At 35.0% G+C, this 18,405-nt stretch overlaps 1 protein-coding gene across 4 annotated transcripts; it reads left to right on the top strand.

The window, feature by feature from the left end:
- The first annotated feature begins 599 nt into the window (after nucleotides 1–599).
- Nucleotides 600–17,527, top strand: LOC112037112 (probable starch synthase 4, chloroplastic/amyloplastic). 4 transcript variants are annotated; one of them, XR_010627272.1, is made up of 18 exons: nucleotides 744–857; nucleotides 1,002–1,192; nucleotides 3,557–4,688; nucleotides 5,008–5,089; nucleotides 5,201–6,293; nucleotides 6,366–6,417; nucleotides 8,030–8,152; nucleotides 8,230–8,305; nucleotides 8,412–8,596; nucleotides 8,700–8,894; nucleotides 9,014–9,085; nucleotides 9,857–10,066; nucleotides 11,959–12,084; nucleotides 15,826–15,975; nucleotides 16,299–16,360; nucleotides 16,457–16,532; nucleotides 16,770–17,028; nucleotides 17,224–17,527. XR_010627272.1 is itself a non-coding variant. In XM_065769187.1 (17 exons), the coding sequence occupies exons 2-17, from the start codon at nucleotides 1,047–1,049 to the stop codon at nucleotides 16,944–16,946; spliced, it is 3,957 nt and encodes a 1,318-aa protein (XP_065625259.1). In that variant the 5' UTR covers nucleotides 600–690; nucleotides 1,002–1,046; the 3' UTR covers nucleotides 16,947–17,217. The 4 variants fall into 4 exon arrangements, 3 of the variants coding, with proteins under 3 accessions (XP_065625259.1, XP_023925694.2, XP_065625260.1); XM_065769187.1 differs by lacking the exons at nucleotides 744–857; nucleotides 17,224–17,527 and adding an exon at nucleotides 600–690 and having other exon boundaries at nucleotides 16,770–17,217; XM_024069926.2 differs by lacking the exon at nucleotides 17,224–17,527 and having other exon boundaries at nucleotides 16,770–17,217.
- Nucleotides 17,528–18,405: the final 878 nt, after the last annotated feature.

Here is an 18,405-nt window from a genome sequence, read left to right as displayed (position 1 = left end):
GCTTATGGACTAAATTGACATATTTGAAACGCTAGGGACCAAATTGACATATAGTGTAAAAGATAGAGACCAAATATGTAATTTATCCTAAAATAAACGACTGAATACATAGGAGTATTTTGAGAGTTTTAGAAAAACAAAAAATCATTAAATTTAATTTAAAATTTTCCAATTTCTCTTTGAGAAAATAGAGAGTAATGAGTGTTCCATCTTACTTATTTCATTCCCTCCTCACTTAAACTTACAAACAAATGAAAAAACTTTTTGTTCCCTTTATTAAAACTCCCAAATAAAATAAAGAAAGAATATTTTAAATCTTGTTTTAATTTCTTTCTATTTCATTCATTTCTCTCTTCCTGAGCTATCTATTAGACTTAGTAATCCTGTAAAGTTGGAAGTTAAATCAATATCATTTTGTTAGATCTAAATATTGTACTTAAGTATTACTCATAAAATTTACACAATTTAAATATACGGTGGATAATCACTCATCAAGTCAGGACAAAATAATTATTTTAAGAGGTCGCCTCAAGTTCAAAGTAAACATTGCAAGTCGAGCCCCGGAGCAAGTAAAAACAAGCTGCAGTTGACCTCACCTAAGTCCTTTTCCTTAACACAAACCCATCACCATTCATTACGTCGGACTCGGACCCATGTGGAATCAACCGTTGTTCATTCGTTTCAGATAAGGTAGTAACGTTTGTCTTTGTCACATGTTAAACCCGCACGTATCGTCACACATTCATTTCTCGAATCAAAGATGCCAACACCAACAGCTAGACTCAAAATCCAGACAAAGAGAATGAGTGTTGAGTCAGAAACGTACATAAAACAAAGTAACACTGTACTACTGTGTGGTGTGTACAGTACTGTTAATATGTCAACTTTTCCCTAGATTCTCGTATAAATATATAATCGTTGTGGCCAAGAAACCGTTTGTTCTATCTATCTATCTATCTTTTACTTGGTTGCTTAGTGTTTCTCTCTTTTATTGCATGCAGATATAGATTGAGAAAGAGAGACTGTGTTATTGGATTTGATTGACAATGGCTGTGAAGCTATCTACATGGTTTTTGAGCCAAGGGATGATGAGTGGACTGAACTGCAGCAGCAACCACTCAAATGTTCGTTTTTTCTCACCTTCCTATCGCTTACTTCCTGCTTCCTGTAAAATGCGTCACCGTAATCTCAGGTTCAATCCCATTCTTTTATTAATTGGAACTGTATTTTGTGTTTTTTGTTCTTTGTCATCATAGTTTTGAATCTTTTGATCGTTTGATTGAGCTTTTGTTTTATGGGTATTGTTCTATAAATTGATTTATTTCTTGGGTTTGGAAATTGGGTGCCTTTTCTTGATGTTGATTGACTTGTAGTATGATGATTGCTAAATTTTCCTTTTTGGGTGGTGGGAGTTTGAAAATTCATACAATACACTTCCAAATTTGCCTTATCGATCGTATTGTGAATTGGTTCGGATTATATTTGTATCGATTGAATTAAAATCAAAACCATATTAGCCACCTTTATCCTTATCCCAATTGATGCAATTGAATTATTACATTTTGCCATCACCACTAGTACACAACCTTCTTGGAGCTGATGTGCCACTGATAGCGATAGATAGAGCTATTGCCTAGGGAGTTTCAAACCCACGGCCTTACCCTCCACCCTTTCTTATGTGGGGAGGAGGTTTGTTTTGAGCTAGAGCTCATTAGCAACATATTTGATTATATATAATCCAAAAAAACTAATCTAGAAAGCTATGTATCTGTCCTTTTAAAAAAAAATATTGCGTCTCTAAGCCTGTGGAACCTAAGTTAAAATGGGTGTCGTTGATTCAACAGGTTGAGGTAAATGGTGGCAAGGCTAGGAAGAAATAGAACTGAAAATGCACTTTATGAGATGTTAGAGGTTGCTTGGAATAATTTGAAGACAGAATGCTGACTGAGATAGACATAACACATATGCTTCCAGGAGGAATGGGCAAAAATGAAGATATAGGAAGTGAGTCTAAGATTGATACATAAATGTCAGCAAATTGGAACAGCTGACCCAAAACTTAAGGATATTGCTTAGACAAGTTTATTTGAGTTACTTATCAAAAAATTAATGTGGGTTACTTATTTCTTCCTTGAAATGTTAATTTCACAGTACTTGGTTACAGCTGGTCTATCACTCTATTGTCTTTAGCATTGGATCAATTTGATTCATTGAATTGAAATTGTTTTCCTTATTACAATATTTACACAAATTAATGCTGAATTTTTGTTTATTAAAGATTCAATTTTTCTCTGTACTATTGTGCACATTGAAGTATTTTGGATCTTGAAGTATATGAGTTTATAGAGGCTTAATTTTCCTTAGGTTGACCCTTATTTATTTATTTTTGTAATAAGTTAGTATTAGAAAGGGAAAAAAGAAGGTGGGGGGTAGTGTAAAAATATAATCACCAAAAAAAAAAAAGTTCTCACTGCCAAAAGATAAGGTCATCAAGAAAATATAAAAAGGGGATCATAGAAAAGAATCAAGAACAGACTGATACCTAGTAGAACATAAAGATAAGAAAAATTGACTTTATTTCCCCCAACGACTTTGCTGGAATTTCAGAATCCTTGTTATTTCTTTCTATACACAGACACCACCTAAGTTAAAAAATAATAATAATTAAAAAAATAAAAAATAAAAATAAAAATAAAAAATCTCACTGCCAAAATCTAAGGTCATCAAGAAAATCTAAAAAGGGGATCATAGAAAAGAATCAAGAACAGACTGATACCTAGTAGAACAGAAATATAAGAAAGGTTGATTTTATTTCCCCCGAGGACTTTGCTGGAATTTCAGAATCCTTGTTATTTCTTTCTATACAAAGACACCACCTAAGGTACGATGGACTAGGTCCTAAGCTATGACTTCTTCCACTCCCCAATTTCACCCTCTTATTTCCCTTAGGTTGACCCCTTTTTTACCAAGCAAGATAGGACAAAATCTCATTGCTGAATTTTTTTTTAGGATTCCAATTCCTAGAAAATTATAAATTTATAACCTTTTCACATCTAATCTTACATAAAAATTTAAATGCACACTTTAGAGCACATTATAGCACTTAATGAACTTAATGCCTTTTGGCATCCATTGTCTATGAATTGTGGTGGCAATGGCGAGTATTCACTTGAAAACCATGTCTTCTAATTTGAATGTTGCTCTGCTTGTTTGAGTTGAAAACAAAAAATTAGGTAGAATGGTCTGATTAAGCATGTACTATGTGCCCTACTTTCTAGATTCAAATTCCTTGAAAAGTTATCTTCAATAAATTTTCTTGTATTATAGACATGTAATTTTCTTAAGCAATCATAAATTCTCACCCAAGTTACCGGCTCTAGAAGCAAATTTTTGAAATTAGATTGAATTTCTTTTATGGAGTTTTTTTTATTTAAATTTTTTTTATTTTTTTTTTTGTGTAATTTACATAGTTTATCTTATCTCAGATTAAAAAATTCTGTACCTTAAATTTGATTATTAGTATGCATTAACTTGATCATACAAAAATTACATACAGTTCCCAGCATAAAAAGCAACAATTGAAGAAAGCCTCTCATGAACGCATTGAACAGCCTCCAACAAATGCAGATTTCCAGCCAAATGGTGATGAGGAGTTAGAATCCGAAAATGCTTCAATTACTAATGTCCCAATTTTGAGTCAGGAACTCATTTCAAATGGTGATGTTGACACAAGCATAGCTCTGGAGCATACCAGTGCAAAACAATTGAAGAAAGCCTCTCATGAACAGCCTCCAAAAAATGAAGATTTCCAGCCAAAAGGCGATGAGGAGTTAGAATCTGAAAATGCTTCAATTATTAATGTCCCAATTTTGAGTCAGGAACTCATTTCAAATGATGATGTTGACACAAGCATAGCTCTGGAGCATACCAGTGCAAAACAATTGAAGAAAGCCTCTCATGAACAGCCTCCAAAAAATGAAGATTTCCAACCAAAAGGCGATGAGGAGTTAGAATCTGAAAATGCTTCAATTATTAATGTCCCAATTTTGAGTCAGGAACTCATTTCAAATGATGATGTTGACACAAGCATAGCTCTGGAGCATACCAGTGCAAAACAATTGAAGAAAGCCTCTCATGAACAGCCTCCAAAAAATGAAGATTTCCAACCAAAAGGCGATGAGGAGTTAGAATCTGAAAATGCTTCAATTATTAATGTCCCAATTTTGAGTCAGGAACTCATTTCAAATGATGATGTTGACACAAGCATAGCTCTGGAGCATACCAGTGCAAAACAATTGAAGAAAGCCTCTCATGAACAGCCTCCAAAAAATGAAGATTTCCAACCAAAAGGCGATGAGGAGTTAGAATCTGAAAATGCTTCAATTATTAATGTCCCAATTTTGAGTCAGGAACTCATTTCAAATGATGATGTTGACACAAGCATAGCTCTGGAGCATACCAGTGCAAAACAATTGAAGAAAGCCTCTCATGAACAGCCTCCAAAAAATGAAGATTTCCTGCCGAAAGGCGATGAGGAGTTAGAATCTGAAAATGCTTCAATTATTAATGTCCCAATTTTGAGTCAGGAACTCAAATCTAATGATGATGTTGACACAAGCATAGCCCTGGAGCATACCAGTGCAAAGGAGTTGAGTAGTCCAACTATAACTAATGAAGAAAAATCTTTGGTATGGTCCTTCACCAAGACATCTACAACAAAATCAATAATCTGTGTTTGGACTATACCACTTTATTTTTTATCTTTCTATCTATATTTCATGTTATTTACCCGGTGGGTGGGATTCTCACTGGTAAATTAAGAAAATTAATTTGAGATAAATGGAGAGTAAATGCAGTTGTTTATGGACAATACATAACAACCCAGAGATCAAAAACTGGTTGATTTTTACAACAAAAACTGTTTCATTTCCTCTTATTGGCTAGAAAAGCTAAGGATAATCATTGTAAACTTAAACAAAATTATTATATTCTTTGCTTGTCTCACAGGCTATAAACATAGGTGGTGCAGAGCAACTATCAAGTGTTCAATCTGAGGATTTGGTTGGCATGATAAGATATGCGGAGAAAAGTAGGATATTTTCTGTATTTTTATAATCCTTTTGGTATCTGTCTCTTTAAATTAGCATCTTTGTATCAATTTACAGTGAAATACATACCTATGTTTCCATTCTTGCTATAGATATCCATCTTCTCAATCAAGCTCGGGTTCGTGCGCTTGAAGATGTTGAAAAGATTCTCACTGAGAAGGAGACACTGCAAGGAGAGATCAATTCTTTGGAGATGAGACTTGCAGAAACTGATGCCCGGATTCAAGTTGCTGCCCAAGAAAAGATACGTGTGGAACTTCTTGAAGACCAGTTAGAGAAGTTGCGAAATGAATTCACTCAAAGGGGTGGTACTGAAAGAATTGAGCTTGATATGTATGAGAATCATGAAAATCTTTTGAGTAGTGAGGACTCTATAATACATAATAATAGTTTTCATCCTCTTACCAAGGAGCTTAGCTCATTGAGGGAAGAAAATGTCTTCCTAAAGAATGATGTACAAGCACTTAAGTCTGAGCTTAATTATGTCAAGAACACAGATGAACGTGTGCTTATGCTGGAAAGACAACGCTCACTGTTAGAATCTTCCCTAAAAGACTTGGAGTCTAAACTTTCTGCTTCTCAGGAAGATGTTTCCCAACTTTCTTCTCTGAAAGTTGAATACAAGTACTTGTGGGAGAAGGTGGAGAATTTACAAGAATTGCTAGATAAGGCAACCAAACCAGCAGATCAAGCTATTACAGTGTTGCAGCAAAATCAGGAGCTCCGAAAGAAGGTTGATAAATTGGAAGAATCCCTTGAAGAAGTTAGTGTCTATAAGCTCTCGTCAGAAAAATTGCAACAATATAATGAATTAATGCAACAAAAGATCAAGCTTTTGGAGGATCGTCTTCAAAAGTCTGATGAAGAGATACATTCTTACATTCAATTATATCAAGAATCAGTGAAGGAATTTCAAGAAACACTTAATAGTCTGAAAGAAGAAAGCAAGAAAAGGGCACTAGATGAACCTGTGGATGACATGCCTTCAGAATTTTGGAGTCGTTTATTGCTCATAATTGATGGTTGGTTGCTTGAGAAAAAAATATCAACCCATGATGCAAAGTTGTTGAGAGAAATGGTTTGGAAGAAAGATGGACAAATTCGTGATGCATACATGTCATGCAAGGAAAAGAATGAACGCGAGGCTGTAACTACATTTCTCAGGCTGACATCATCACCAACATGGTATTAATTATTTAATAGTAAATTGTGGTGAATATATATGCTGTTCATTAATTTGTACCCTTTGTTGATCAGTCCAGGATTATATGTAATTCATATCGCAGCAGAGATGGCACCAGTTGCTAAGGTGTGCTCAACTTTGCGTTATGGTCTATCCTTTCTTTCTTTGCTCAATCTTTGTGAAAACTTCAGTGAAGGATCTGAAGGTCTTTTATGTTGATTTAGAATTACATTACATACTGCTGAATAGATGGTCAAATATTGCCAGAGGAATCTGTGACACTCAAAATGTCCATGTTGATGTTATTGACAAATTCTCTCCTTCATTATAGTATATCATTTATTTTATGGAAATATAAGTGAGGGGACCAATAAAGGAACTTGTGTCTTGGTTGGAAATATCTTATGTCAAATTATATTAGTGTATACAGAACCTGGGATTTCACTTAAGCCTCTCTGATAAGATGCTTGATTGTACATATAAATTTATAAAGTCAGCTGTAGTATAGCTTCTGGGTTCAGAAATGCAATTTCTTTTTCCTTGCTGAATTCTGTAATGGTGCTTGTGTAGACAAGTTGCCGCTGCCCAAATAGTTATTTTCTACTCTTTGGTTGAACTGTGTATGGTATATCCTTTCTTTTGGAAAATGGCATATGGTCCCCAGTCCCCTTATTGCCTTTTCAATAACAACATAACAACTCCAAAATAAAAGGATACTAAACCATAACCTTAAAGTCATTATCACTTTCATTATTAAATTATGACTAACATACACTTTTTGTCCTTGAAATTTTGTCAGAGTTAGATTTCATCCATCAAATTTAAAATGTATCAATTTTGTCCTTTGAAAATTTTCTATAAAAGAAATTGCATACGTGGCAGATTGAGTGTTGGCATGGCACATATGTTAAAAAGTTGTATAGCGTGGCATAAATTTAATAGCAGATGGATAGAAGGATGAAATTGATACCTTTAAAATTGTTAAAAAGACAAAAGTTGAACTTCCACCAAATTTTTGAGATGGAAAAGTATATATCTCCCATTGATAGTACCTTATCTTTGTGCCTTAGATTATTAAACACATTTTTTTTTTTTTTTTGATAAATAACGAAAGAACTTTTTATTAAAGAATATCCAACCCAAGTATACTGGAAATGTACTACAGTGGCAGAGATTAGTAACCCAAATTACATTTATTTTTCCTTTTTGAGTGCACCAAAGTTGGTTAAGCTTTTTTTAGGTGGTTTGAAGCTGGCTTTATCTTGGCTTGTGCTCAGTTTGGTATTTTAAGTTTTCCTTCACAAGTTTTTTTAGATTATACAGAAGACTATATAATGGCTTAACACACAAGTCAAAATGCTCCACAAATGCTCTTTGTTGGATCTTATCTGCCACACATATCTCAAATTACCTGGCTGTTAAAATATTTCTTCAGCACATTTACTACGCTATATTTTGCACGAATGAAAGTAGTATATGATTTTGTTTGGCCTTTATCTAGTTTTCAGCATTGAACCATTTTCTCTTCTGGTGCTGGCCTTGTGTCCATGTGGAAAATAAAAGAAAAGTTTGAATACTAAAAATTTTTCAACATTTATTCAGACAAGAATAAGGATAGGTGCTAATGCGCTATAATCGTGATTCATGAACTATGATTTAAAATTTTATGTTGTCTATTCTTGCTTAGTTTTTAGTGTTAGTTCTATGATTTCTTCAAGATTCTACATTGCTTCTGTAGGTTGGTGGTTTGGGGGATGTTGTAGCTGGTCTTGGTAAAGCTTTGCAAAAAAGAGGACACCTTGTGGAAATTGTTCTTCCAAAATATGATTGCATGCAATATGATCATATTCGTGACTTAAGGGTGAGTTATTTTTTGTGATAATATTTTGAAGTACCTGAGTTTCAAGAATATCTCAATGATCTGATTAACTGATACAGGTCCTGGATGTGGTGGTAGAGTCATACTTTGATGGCCAACTATTCAAAAATAAAATCTGGGTTGGCACAGTTGGAGGTTAAGGATCTTATAGTTTTTGCTTGCATTGTATACTTCAGAACATGGACTGTACAAAAATTCTATGTTTTAGCGTCAGATACTTATTATAAATTTAATTATGCAGGTCTTCCTGTTTATTTTATTGAACCTCATCATCCTAACAAATTCTTCTGGAGAGGAGAATTTTATGGCGAGCATGATGATTTCAAACGTTTTTCATTTTTTAGCCGTGCGGCACTTGAGTTGCTTCTTCAAGCTGGCAAGAAACCAGACATAATACATTGCCATGATTGGCAGACAGCTTTTGTTGTATGGTCCATATAATCTTCATTGTTGACTTGTGCTTTATTTGATGTCTGACATTTATTTTTATATATTTATTCTTCTAAATGAAAATTTTTTGCCTTCTTAGGCACCACTTTACTGGGATTTATATGCCCCTAAAGGATTGAATTCAGCTAGAATATGTTTCACATGCCACAACTTTGAGTACCAAGGGACTGCTCCTGCTGCAGAATTGGCATCTTGTGGTCTTGATGAACATCAGCTAAACAGACCAGATAGAATGCAGGACAACTCTGCACATGACAGGGTCAATCCTGTTAAGGTATAGTAATTATTGATACGTATTTACTAATTCTTTTTTGTGTTGAGAATCACATTTATTACTGATATCATAAAGACATGAAAATATTTCATAATGTCTTATGGATTCCCTATTTTCAGGGTGGAGTAGTATTTTCTAATATTGTGACGACTGTTTCGCCTACTTATGCACAAGAGGTGCGGACTGCTGAGGTATGAACTTTGCCTTTACGTTGGTTTTGTTGCATTTACATTAAAAGTTCTCAAGAATGCTTTGAGGTTGCTTCTATAGTCATTATTATGATTGGGCTCCCGGTTGAGAAGATTAGGGGGAAGATTAGGGGGGAAAAGTTGGGGAAATTTGCCATTTAACGTGATTTTAGCAACTATTTTGATAGTTGACATGTTTTTTTTTTAAATATATTAGTAAACTAGCATCTTGAGCCTTAGAGACTCGAGTTTAGCGAAAAAACTCTAGTCTTCGAGACTTGAGTTCAGTGAAAAAAGAAGCAGATCTGAAGAGTAAAGAACCCACGGCAGATCAGAAGAAGAAGACAAAAGAAGAACAATCCAGAAGAAGAAGAAGAACCCACACGGCAGATCTGAAGAAGAAGAAGCCACCACTTGGAACTCAAGGCTGAGAGACTTGATTTTCAAAGCCTTGAGATGCTAGTTTGCAAAATAGTTTTTCAAACTTGACAACTAACTAAATTGTTACAAAAATAATGTTAAATGGCAAATTTCCTCGAAAATGTCCCTCTTTTTCATTCACATCAGGTAATTAAATATCACATAACCTCTGTGTACTGACTTTACATGACATGATGGAATAACATTATTCCTGGCTTCAAATTGATCCAAGATGATTAGGGTGTGGTGTCTACCATGTCTTACAAAAATCGGCACTGATGTTTTAAGGGAGTATTCATATCGGTCTCATTGCTTTCATGAAGCCCTTATATGTTGTTATTTCTTGATTTACAGGGAGGAAAAGGTCTCCATTCAACACTTAATTTTCACTCAAAAAAGTTTATTGGGATTTTAAATGGAATTGATACTGATGCATGGAATCCTGCCACGGATACATTTCTCGAAGTCCAGTACACTGCAAATGATCTTCAAGGGAAAGCAGAAAATAAGAAAGCTATGAGAAGGCATCTAGGGCTTTCTTCTGCAGATGTTAGGAAGCCACTGGTAATTTTATTTTATCAAATGGTGACATCATCATATCACATTAAGTTTTCATATTTGTTGACATTTTAATATGCAGCACTAATATAGTAGTATAAGATGTTACCCTTTTGAAAAAGTTATATTTTGACTCACCACATTTGTGGTTTTACAATATACTGTCACCAGCTATGGAAATTACATTTGGGATCCTAGGAGCTGTACTTTAAGCTTTGTATTATCGTGCATACATGGGAAAATGTTTTTTATTTTATTTTATTATAAGTGAATGAAGAATTTTTATTGAAAAGGGGGATTGCTTCATGTTCACAATAATGAACACAAAGTATCTTAAAAAATTACAAAGAATCAAACTGAAACTCTAAGAGAATTATGAAACTCAAAAATAGAAGTAAAATGAGTGAAACCCCTAACCATAGACCAATCAAACAAGGTATGAATCAATAAGGATTTTTACTGATCGAGGGATCTCTCAATGTCGTTAAACATATGAGAGTTGCGTTCCTTCCCACTAACCACATCAAACATAGTGGCACTAAATTCTAAACATCTGAAGAATGCTTCTAAACCAATTCTTGCACCCAAACAATAAGGCCTTTACTATCAAAGGAATCACCCATTAAATTCCAAACATGATAAGAAATTTACTCCACAGCATATGATATGAGGAACATCACAATGAAGTAATAAATGGTCCACTATTTCCCTGCAATATCGACACAAGCAGCACCATCCTATCCTTCTTAATAAGGTTATTAATAGTAAGAATTTTACCCCAAGCTTCTGGCCATAAAAATAAAGAAACCCTCTTTGGGGCCTAGACACACCATATACTCTTCTAAGGGAAAAAAATGTCATTTGTGCCATGGATAGCTTTGTATTAAGAACAAACATGAAACTTGCCTCTCCCCATTAAGCACTATTTCATCTTATCACCCCCCTCCCCCCTAGGCACCTGAGAATGGATATGATTTGAAAAGAAATTAACAGAGCCCAACTCCCAATTATGGAAGTCCCTTTGAAAACTTACATCCCAGCTCCTAACCTGCCCCCATCCAGCCTAGAATCCAACAAATCAAAGATGGAGGCTTTCGTATCGGCTGAACTGGCAAACGGACATAGGAAATTGTTAGCATGGAGACTTGAGACATGCAACTCTGTCTCATATATGCCCTGCTTTTAGTTCATACTGGTATCAGGACTGAAAGTTCCATTTGAACTTACAACTAAAACACGGGAATGTATACAGTTGGGAGAACTTAGATTCGGAAATTTCTCCCATTTTATTTTTGTTCTCTTTAATTGCTTTATAAACAGCCTCCCTGCCCTTCTTTTTTCAAGTTTTTGTACTAAGCTCATGTTAATGCATTCTTTAACAATATACCCGGCAACAAAATGTGATTCCACTGCCAGAATCTTTGCAGTTAAGTTACTGTGTTTTAGGATCCTTTTTGTTGTTTTTATTGAATCCATGTTAATGATTAAATAGATAGAGAAGTCTGTTTTGGATAAATATTAGGGCTCTTAAAATTTTTTTTTTTTTTATTGTTGGGAGTGTTTGAGATATCACAATAGTGTTCTTAAAAGGGGCCTTTTAATTGTTTGGTTTGTACGTCATAATATTTTTGGTGATGTACTCCCATGTAGGACCATCTTTATGTTTTGAAGAAACGACATTGTCACTGGCCTTGTAAGAAAGGTCTTGGGTTCATCACATGAGAGAAGGATGTGGGAGGGTGAAGGCTACCTCTGACTGTGTAGCCTAACATTTCCACTTGATAAAAAGGAAAAGAAAAAGAACATAACTGGCATTTTCTATATTTCTTTATTTGATCCTGATTATAGTTGGTGAATCTGCTTGAAATCTTGGTTTTGTTTGATCTTTTATTCAATAGTTAGGCTGCATAACAAGATTGGTGCCTCAGAAAGGTGTTCATCTTATTAGACATGCGATATATCGAACATTGGAGCTGGGAGGACAGTTTTTACTTCTTGGCTCAAGTCCAGTGCCACATATTCAGGTAATGTTTTACTTTTTCTTTATTAAATTCTTTACAAGTAGAACCCCACCGCCCACCCCCAAAAAAAAGAAGAGACAGGGAGTAAAAGGATAACCTCACCTTAATCAAATGGTTGATTTTTATTTTGAAGGTCTAATCCTAGTAATTTCTTATTCATTATTCTAACATCAATACTACTATGTGTAGAATCAATATCAGGAGCGTAAAAGAAATTGAGAATGGAAAATTCAGTAGTATTATTCTACAAGTTTGAAAACTTCTTTCTGACCCAAATTTGCATGTGAAACTTCTTTTTAAAATTCTAAAGATCTTTCTCTTCTTCTTCTTCTTTTATTTAAGTTTTAAGCAATAGCTATATCGAGAAAAAGTGTGAGAAATGGGCACAGCCCTAGTAAATGGGGAATTTACAGAGGAAGAGGCAAAAGGAAATGAAAGTAAACAAGTACAGAAAATATTATCTAAAATTCAAGTTAACCAGGAACTCCAGCAAGTTGAAGTAGAGAATGAAATAGTAGGCTGAAGTCCATTCATAGAAAAAAGAATAACAACAAAATAATAAAAAGAAGAAGAAGAAACTAAAAGAGAGAGAGACAGAGAGAACTTCAACTTTGTAAGAAGTAACTTCTTCCCCTTGAAATGATGTGCATACCTATATCTCCCTGTGCACCACATTAAACATAACAGAATAGTCTGCCGTTTGTCACCATTTGTTCTTTCGCCAAAATATTCTTTCTAACATGATAATATAATCCTCATGATAAGGCTTACCCCTTTTCTTTCTCTTTTTTTAATGAATGAGCAATTATATTTCAAAGAAAATATTACAGCAAGTTAGTACAGAAAAAGCTTCACAAATCTTGCTGGGACAGCCAGCTGCACAAAGACAGATTCATACAGCAGGGGGGAAAAAAAAAAAACCTAAGCAAAGTGCTAGCAGCAAGGAGAATTTCTAAGGCTTGGCGGAGAGATGCCCCGATAGCAGCACAGCACTCTATTCAAAACAGAATTGCAGAAACAGTCCCTACTTTCAACCCTATTTTTAACTTCTTATTTGATAGTTCTAATAATAATCTCTTCAGACTTGATCCTGCCTTGACAACTCGCGCTATCTCTTAGCTTCCACAGATTATAAACGGCAGAACATAGAGCTGTTTTGCAATGGACAGCTCTCAAACTCAATCCCCTCAACTGGTCTTCACCCCACAACATGATGTCCTTTCAATGGAATTTAGGATTTATAATAAAACACCAGCCCATAATGGTTTTCCACACTCTTCTGGATATGGGGCACTTAAAGAAGAGGTGCTCCCTATTCTCAATTCTATTTTTGCATAAAACACAAGTAGCATCAGTTACTACTCCCCATGGTAGAAGCCTATCCTTTGTCAACAGCCTATTCTGATTTGCAAACCAATGAAAGTGTGTTTAGTAATTGAACCTAAAAACCAGATCAGTTGATACCACTTGACCTCTGGATTTTTCCTTCTTATATGCTGGACCGGGTACTAGAACAAGAATAAAAGCCAGATTTAGAAGGAATCCAGAAAGGCCTATCCTCATCTACAATTTCTACCAATGAGAGTTTAGTCCTGAATGGCCACTAAATTATCAGATCTTGCGGTGGCCAGTGCCACTCCTGATTCTGCAAGACACTAGAGACCAAGCAGTCAACAAGCTAGCAAAGTGATAGACTGTTTTATGACCATATCTTTGATAAAAGACACCATCATGATGCCACCATCATGCCAAAGATAGATGATAGATCCATGCCCAACATCAAATCAAATAAGAGGACTAACTTCATTTCATAGTAGTAGTAGTAGTAGTAGTAGTAGTAGTAGTAGATAAAAATATTTAAAGAAAAACTGATACATGGCAGCCATGTAGGACTGAGTCCTGACACAACAACATGCCATACCTTAGACAATTCTGGAATTTCTGGAGCTGAACTTAATCTAAACATCAGCTTTTATATAAAATATAAGGTAATGTTTGGCAACTGTTTTTTTTTTTTTTTTTTTTCAATTTTCAATTTTCTAGACCAAAAGATTTGTTTGGTAACTTTTTTTTGATAGATAAAAGGTTAAAATTTGTTCGGTAACTCAAAATAGACAAGAAACAAAAATGGTTTCCAAATCTCAATTTCCAAAGGAAACTAAAAATAGCTAATAACTTGTTTTCAGTTATGAAAACATGGAGAAGCAAACAAACTTAATGAAGTCTAGGCTTTGAGTCCTAGCTGAAACAAAAAAGTGAAACCAAAAGCACAATAACAAAGTCCAAATTAAACTTGCGGCCAAACCCAAACCCACAGCTCTCTCCACCCTTCCTCCACTTTCCTCTCGTTATCCATGAAATCCTCTTTTAGTTCACAGCCTGACGTGTGGAATTACCAGACATGACAAACTTGAGCATCGATTACCAATGATATATGAAGAAACGACCCAAGCCTAGAGTTAAATGAGCTAGATTTCATGTTCAGGTTTTGGTCTTATGTTTGAAAGACACAATGCCTATGTGTTCAGACTTTAGTGAGCTTGTTTTAGTCTGGCAACAAATGCATGTACCTGCTATGCTGGCATCTGATTGTTTAGACACGTCTCTTTTTTATTTTTATTTTTATTATTAATAAAAAAAGTTCATAGATTAGTCTAAAAAACAATATATAATATATTGGTTCATCACTTAGTAAATAGTCCCCTTCTTCCCCCAAAAAATAAGTTAACAGGCACAAGAAATTCTCACTCTTGTTTTAAACTAACCAAATGTATTTTCAATTTTGGAAACACAATAAAATCGTTTTTTATTTTTATTCTTCAAAACAAGTCTTTGGAAACAAAAAACAAAAATAATTACCAAACAAAACCTAAGAATATGTCTGTAATGAATCATTTTATGGTATTAATGGTCTCACGTATTAACAGTAATTATGAGACAATATAAAACCATATTATTGTGTTTGTAATACAGATGCAATTATTGTTAGTGTGCATAGCTCTGGTACCATTCAGAATTTATGTGTTTCATGCAATTAAATTAGACAAATTATGGAATTAGAGGATAAGATGACAGTTCACTTTGAAGCAAGTACAATTATTCTTCTGAAAATTTATGAATTCTGAAGACAATGAGCTCTAGCTCAAATGGTGGTTCCTTCTCCTATAAAAATGGGCGGAGGGTGAATTGTAGATTAAAAATCCATTGTATGTATTTGAAACTTAGACATAAAAGGAAAAAAATGCATATAATGATTGTCAAATACACATCCTTTTTGAAATTTTAAACTCACCATAACAGCTCTCTCTCTCTTTTGCTTATATCCATTAAGAAAGCACAAAAATTGAGTATCCATTTAATTTTTATATATTTAATTTTTCAAAGCTTAAAAGTGATCGGTTAGTTGACATTTCAAGATCATTTACATGCGGAAATGAATGTATCAATTTAACACGTCAGATTTAAAACGAAAAGCCAATGGTTCAGTTGCCATGTCCATATTAATTGCATTTGGTAATGAATTTCTTACTATTTGAAGTTCACTTGTTGCTTCTTCCATATGATGGCTATATGTGCTTATAGCTAATGATTTCTATTATTAGAAGGCAAAGACTTATCCCATTTCCCCGTTTTGTTTGCCAACCTTTTTTTTATGAAAATTTTGTTTGCCAACTTAGCCATATAGATTTATGCTGACTGATTTGTGTTTTTGCTCTATGTTTATTGTAAATTTTTATCTTGTAGAGGGAATTTGAGGGTATCGCACACCAGTTTCAGAATCATGATGATATTCGATTGATATTGAAGTATGATGAATCCCTTTCCCATTCCATATACGCAGCATCTGACATGCTTATCATCCCATCCATCTTTGAGCCTTGTGGCCTTACACAGGTAAAGTCTGCACTTATTCTTGAGTAAGGCTCCTTGAACAGAAAACCGACTGAGCACATTTCTCTCTTCTCAAATTGCACTTAATGGAGAGAGACTTAAAGAAGCCACACAGCCCCTGCACTTCTCATTTAAAAACTGAGATGTGGAAAAGATAACTCTTGAAATCAATGGATGATGTTACTTTAGCTATGTTCTCTATCCTCATCTGTGGCATATAAGCCTCTAGCTAAACACCTTATTTCAATGTACTAGTGTTGAATCCAAATCCTATCATGTTTTTTTAGCTTTATTTTCCGTGTTAACTCCTTGTATATTTTCTCTAGTTGATAGCCATGAGATATGGCTCTGTACCAATTGCAAGAAAAACCGGCGGTCTGAATGACAGGTGGGTTAAGCCTCCTATATAATGTTGCCATATTGTGATTCAAGTTTATTCCTTTCAGAAAAATCTTATTTGAACATTCTTTTTTTTCTTGTGTAGCGTTTTCGACATTGATGATGATACTATACCTCTCCAGTTCCGGAACGGATTTACCTTTTTAAATCCTGATGAACAGGTAAATCAGTGGAATACTGGGTTGTAGTTAAGTACTTCTATGTCTGTATTTGTGTTCATTAATTTTTATTTAGCATCCATGTTTGAGGCTTTAAGCAGGCAATTTGCTGCTCTAGTCTGTTAGAGCCTTAGGCTATTGCAGTCAGCAACGAATCTTAACATCATGTGTAGAGACTTCTGTTTTATCCTCTCTCCTCTTGTGTGGATAGATTGTTCTGATGCATCTTTATTTTGACAGGGTATAAACAAAGCTTTGGAACGTGCGTTTAACCTCTACAAGAATAACCCTGAGAAATGGCAGCAGCTTGTTCAGAATGACATGAATATAGATTTTAGTTGGGAGTCATCAGCAGCACACTATGAGGAACTTTACGCAAAGTCTGTGGCCAGAGCAAGGGCCACAAACCGGCCTTAAGCTTGTTTGCTGATGATGATTCACTTCTCTTCTGGCAAAAACAGCCTTCTCCACGCAAGCTTGCCTGGAGGAACATTATCAGGTTTTTTCTATATAAAAGTGTAGCTGAGATTGGAACACACTTAATTTATGGGTGTTGTACGGTGTATCTATATAAAGTTCAAGCTGAGATTGGAATGCTTGATTTATAGATGTTCTAAGTGGGAAGCCTGGCTCACAATCTGATGTACAGCATGAGAGATTAAATAGTTTTTTTTTTTTTTTTTTTTGGATGAAGGCTCCAGCTGCGTTGGTGGATTTGATATTCCTTTGACCTTCACGGCTTCACTCAACTTCTTGTTGCATTGGATACATTTTTCATTTTATCATGAGAGCAATCAATGTATGTTAAATATTATCACATTGTTTTAGATCGAAGTTTAATGTATACCTTCTCTCCCACACAAGGCTAATGTGCCTCTTCTTTCATACTTCCATTGTAATACAACATTATTCAATGTAGAACATAATGAACTGATGTTCGAGTGTATCTACTCAAAACATAAATGATTTTGGCAATAAGTACTAAAAATTATAGTGAATTTATTGTCATTCTCCTAACACCCATCTCCCTTACTGTTGTGACGTTCTGTCAGTTCCAATTTATATGTTAAAGCTGTTGGATAAGAGCATCCGCATCAGATATGGCAAAAATTATACCATTTTGTCACACTAAAACCCTACTTTATTATTTTACCACATTATTTTACAATATTCCATTTATCAGATGTTTTATACTACAATTCTATACATTAAAATAATATTTCCTACACATTAAAATAATATAAACAACATAATAAAATAATATATCTAACCTAATAAATAACAACCACAACACTGCTGCCGCCGCCGCCACCACCACCACCGTGGCAGCCACAATCCATCGGAACAAATCAGAACAACAACAACAAACCAGAAATCCATCGGAACTCCCTAATCAACCAAATAGAACAACTGCATTGGAAAAAACAACAAATCGGAAATCAACAAACAAACTCAAGCCGCCGACCCAACCAACCCATCAACAAACAAACAAACTCAAGCAACCAACCTCGACCCACAATGCCACCGACCCAAAACCTTGACCCACAACCCATAGCCCACCAAAACCAAATCGGAAGCCCCACCACCTCAACCACAAACCCCGACAAACCCACCGCCTCCACACCCTCACCCACACCCACTTCCAAACCCAAAACTTTCATAATCCAAGTCAACCCAGACTCCAAACCCACCATCTTCATCGCCGTCATTGTCATAGTCTAGCCCATTCGAACCCACCCACCTCTGTCGGAACCGAACCCATCAAAACACAGCCAAAAAAAAAAAAAAAAAAAAAAACAGAAAAACCATTGCTAGAGAGAAATCGGCGTCGGCGTTGGCGTGGAAGTGATCGTCGACGTCGGCATTGGCGTGGGCG

Source organism: Quercus suber, unplaced genomic scaffold, assembly GCF_002906115.3.
Source record: "Quercus suber isolate HL8 unplaced genomic scaffold, Cork oak 2.0 scaffold_1075, whole genome shotgun sequence".
Lineage (NCBI taxonomy): Eukaryota > Viridiplantae > Streptophyta > Magnoliopsida > Fagales > Fagaceae > Quercus > Quercus suber.
Note: the sequence above shows the minus strand (reverse complement) of the source record. Positions and strands in the feature narration are given on the sequence as shown.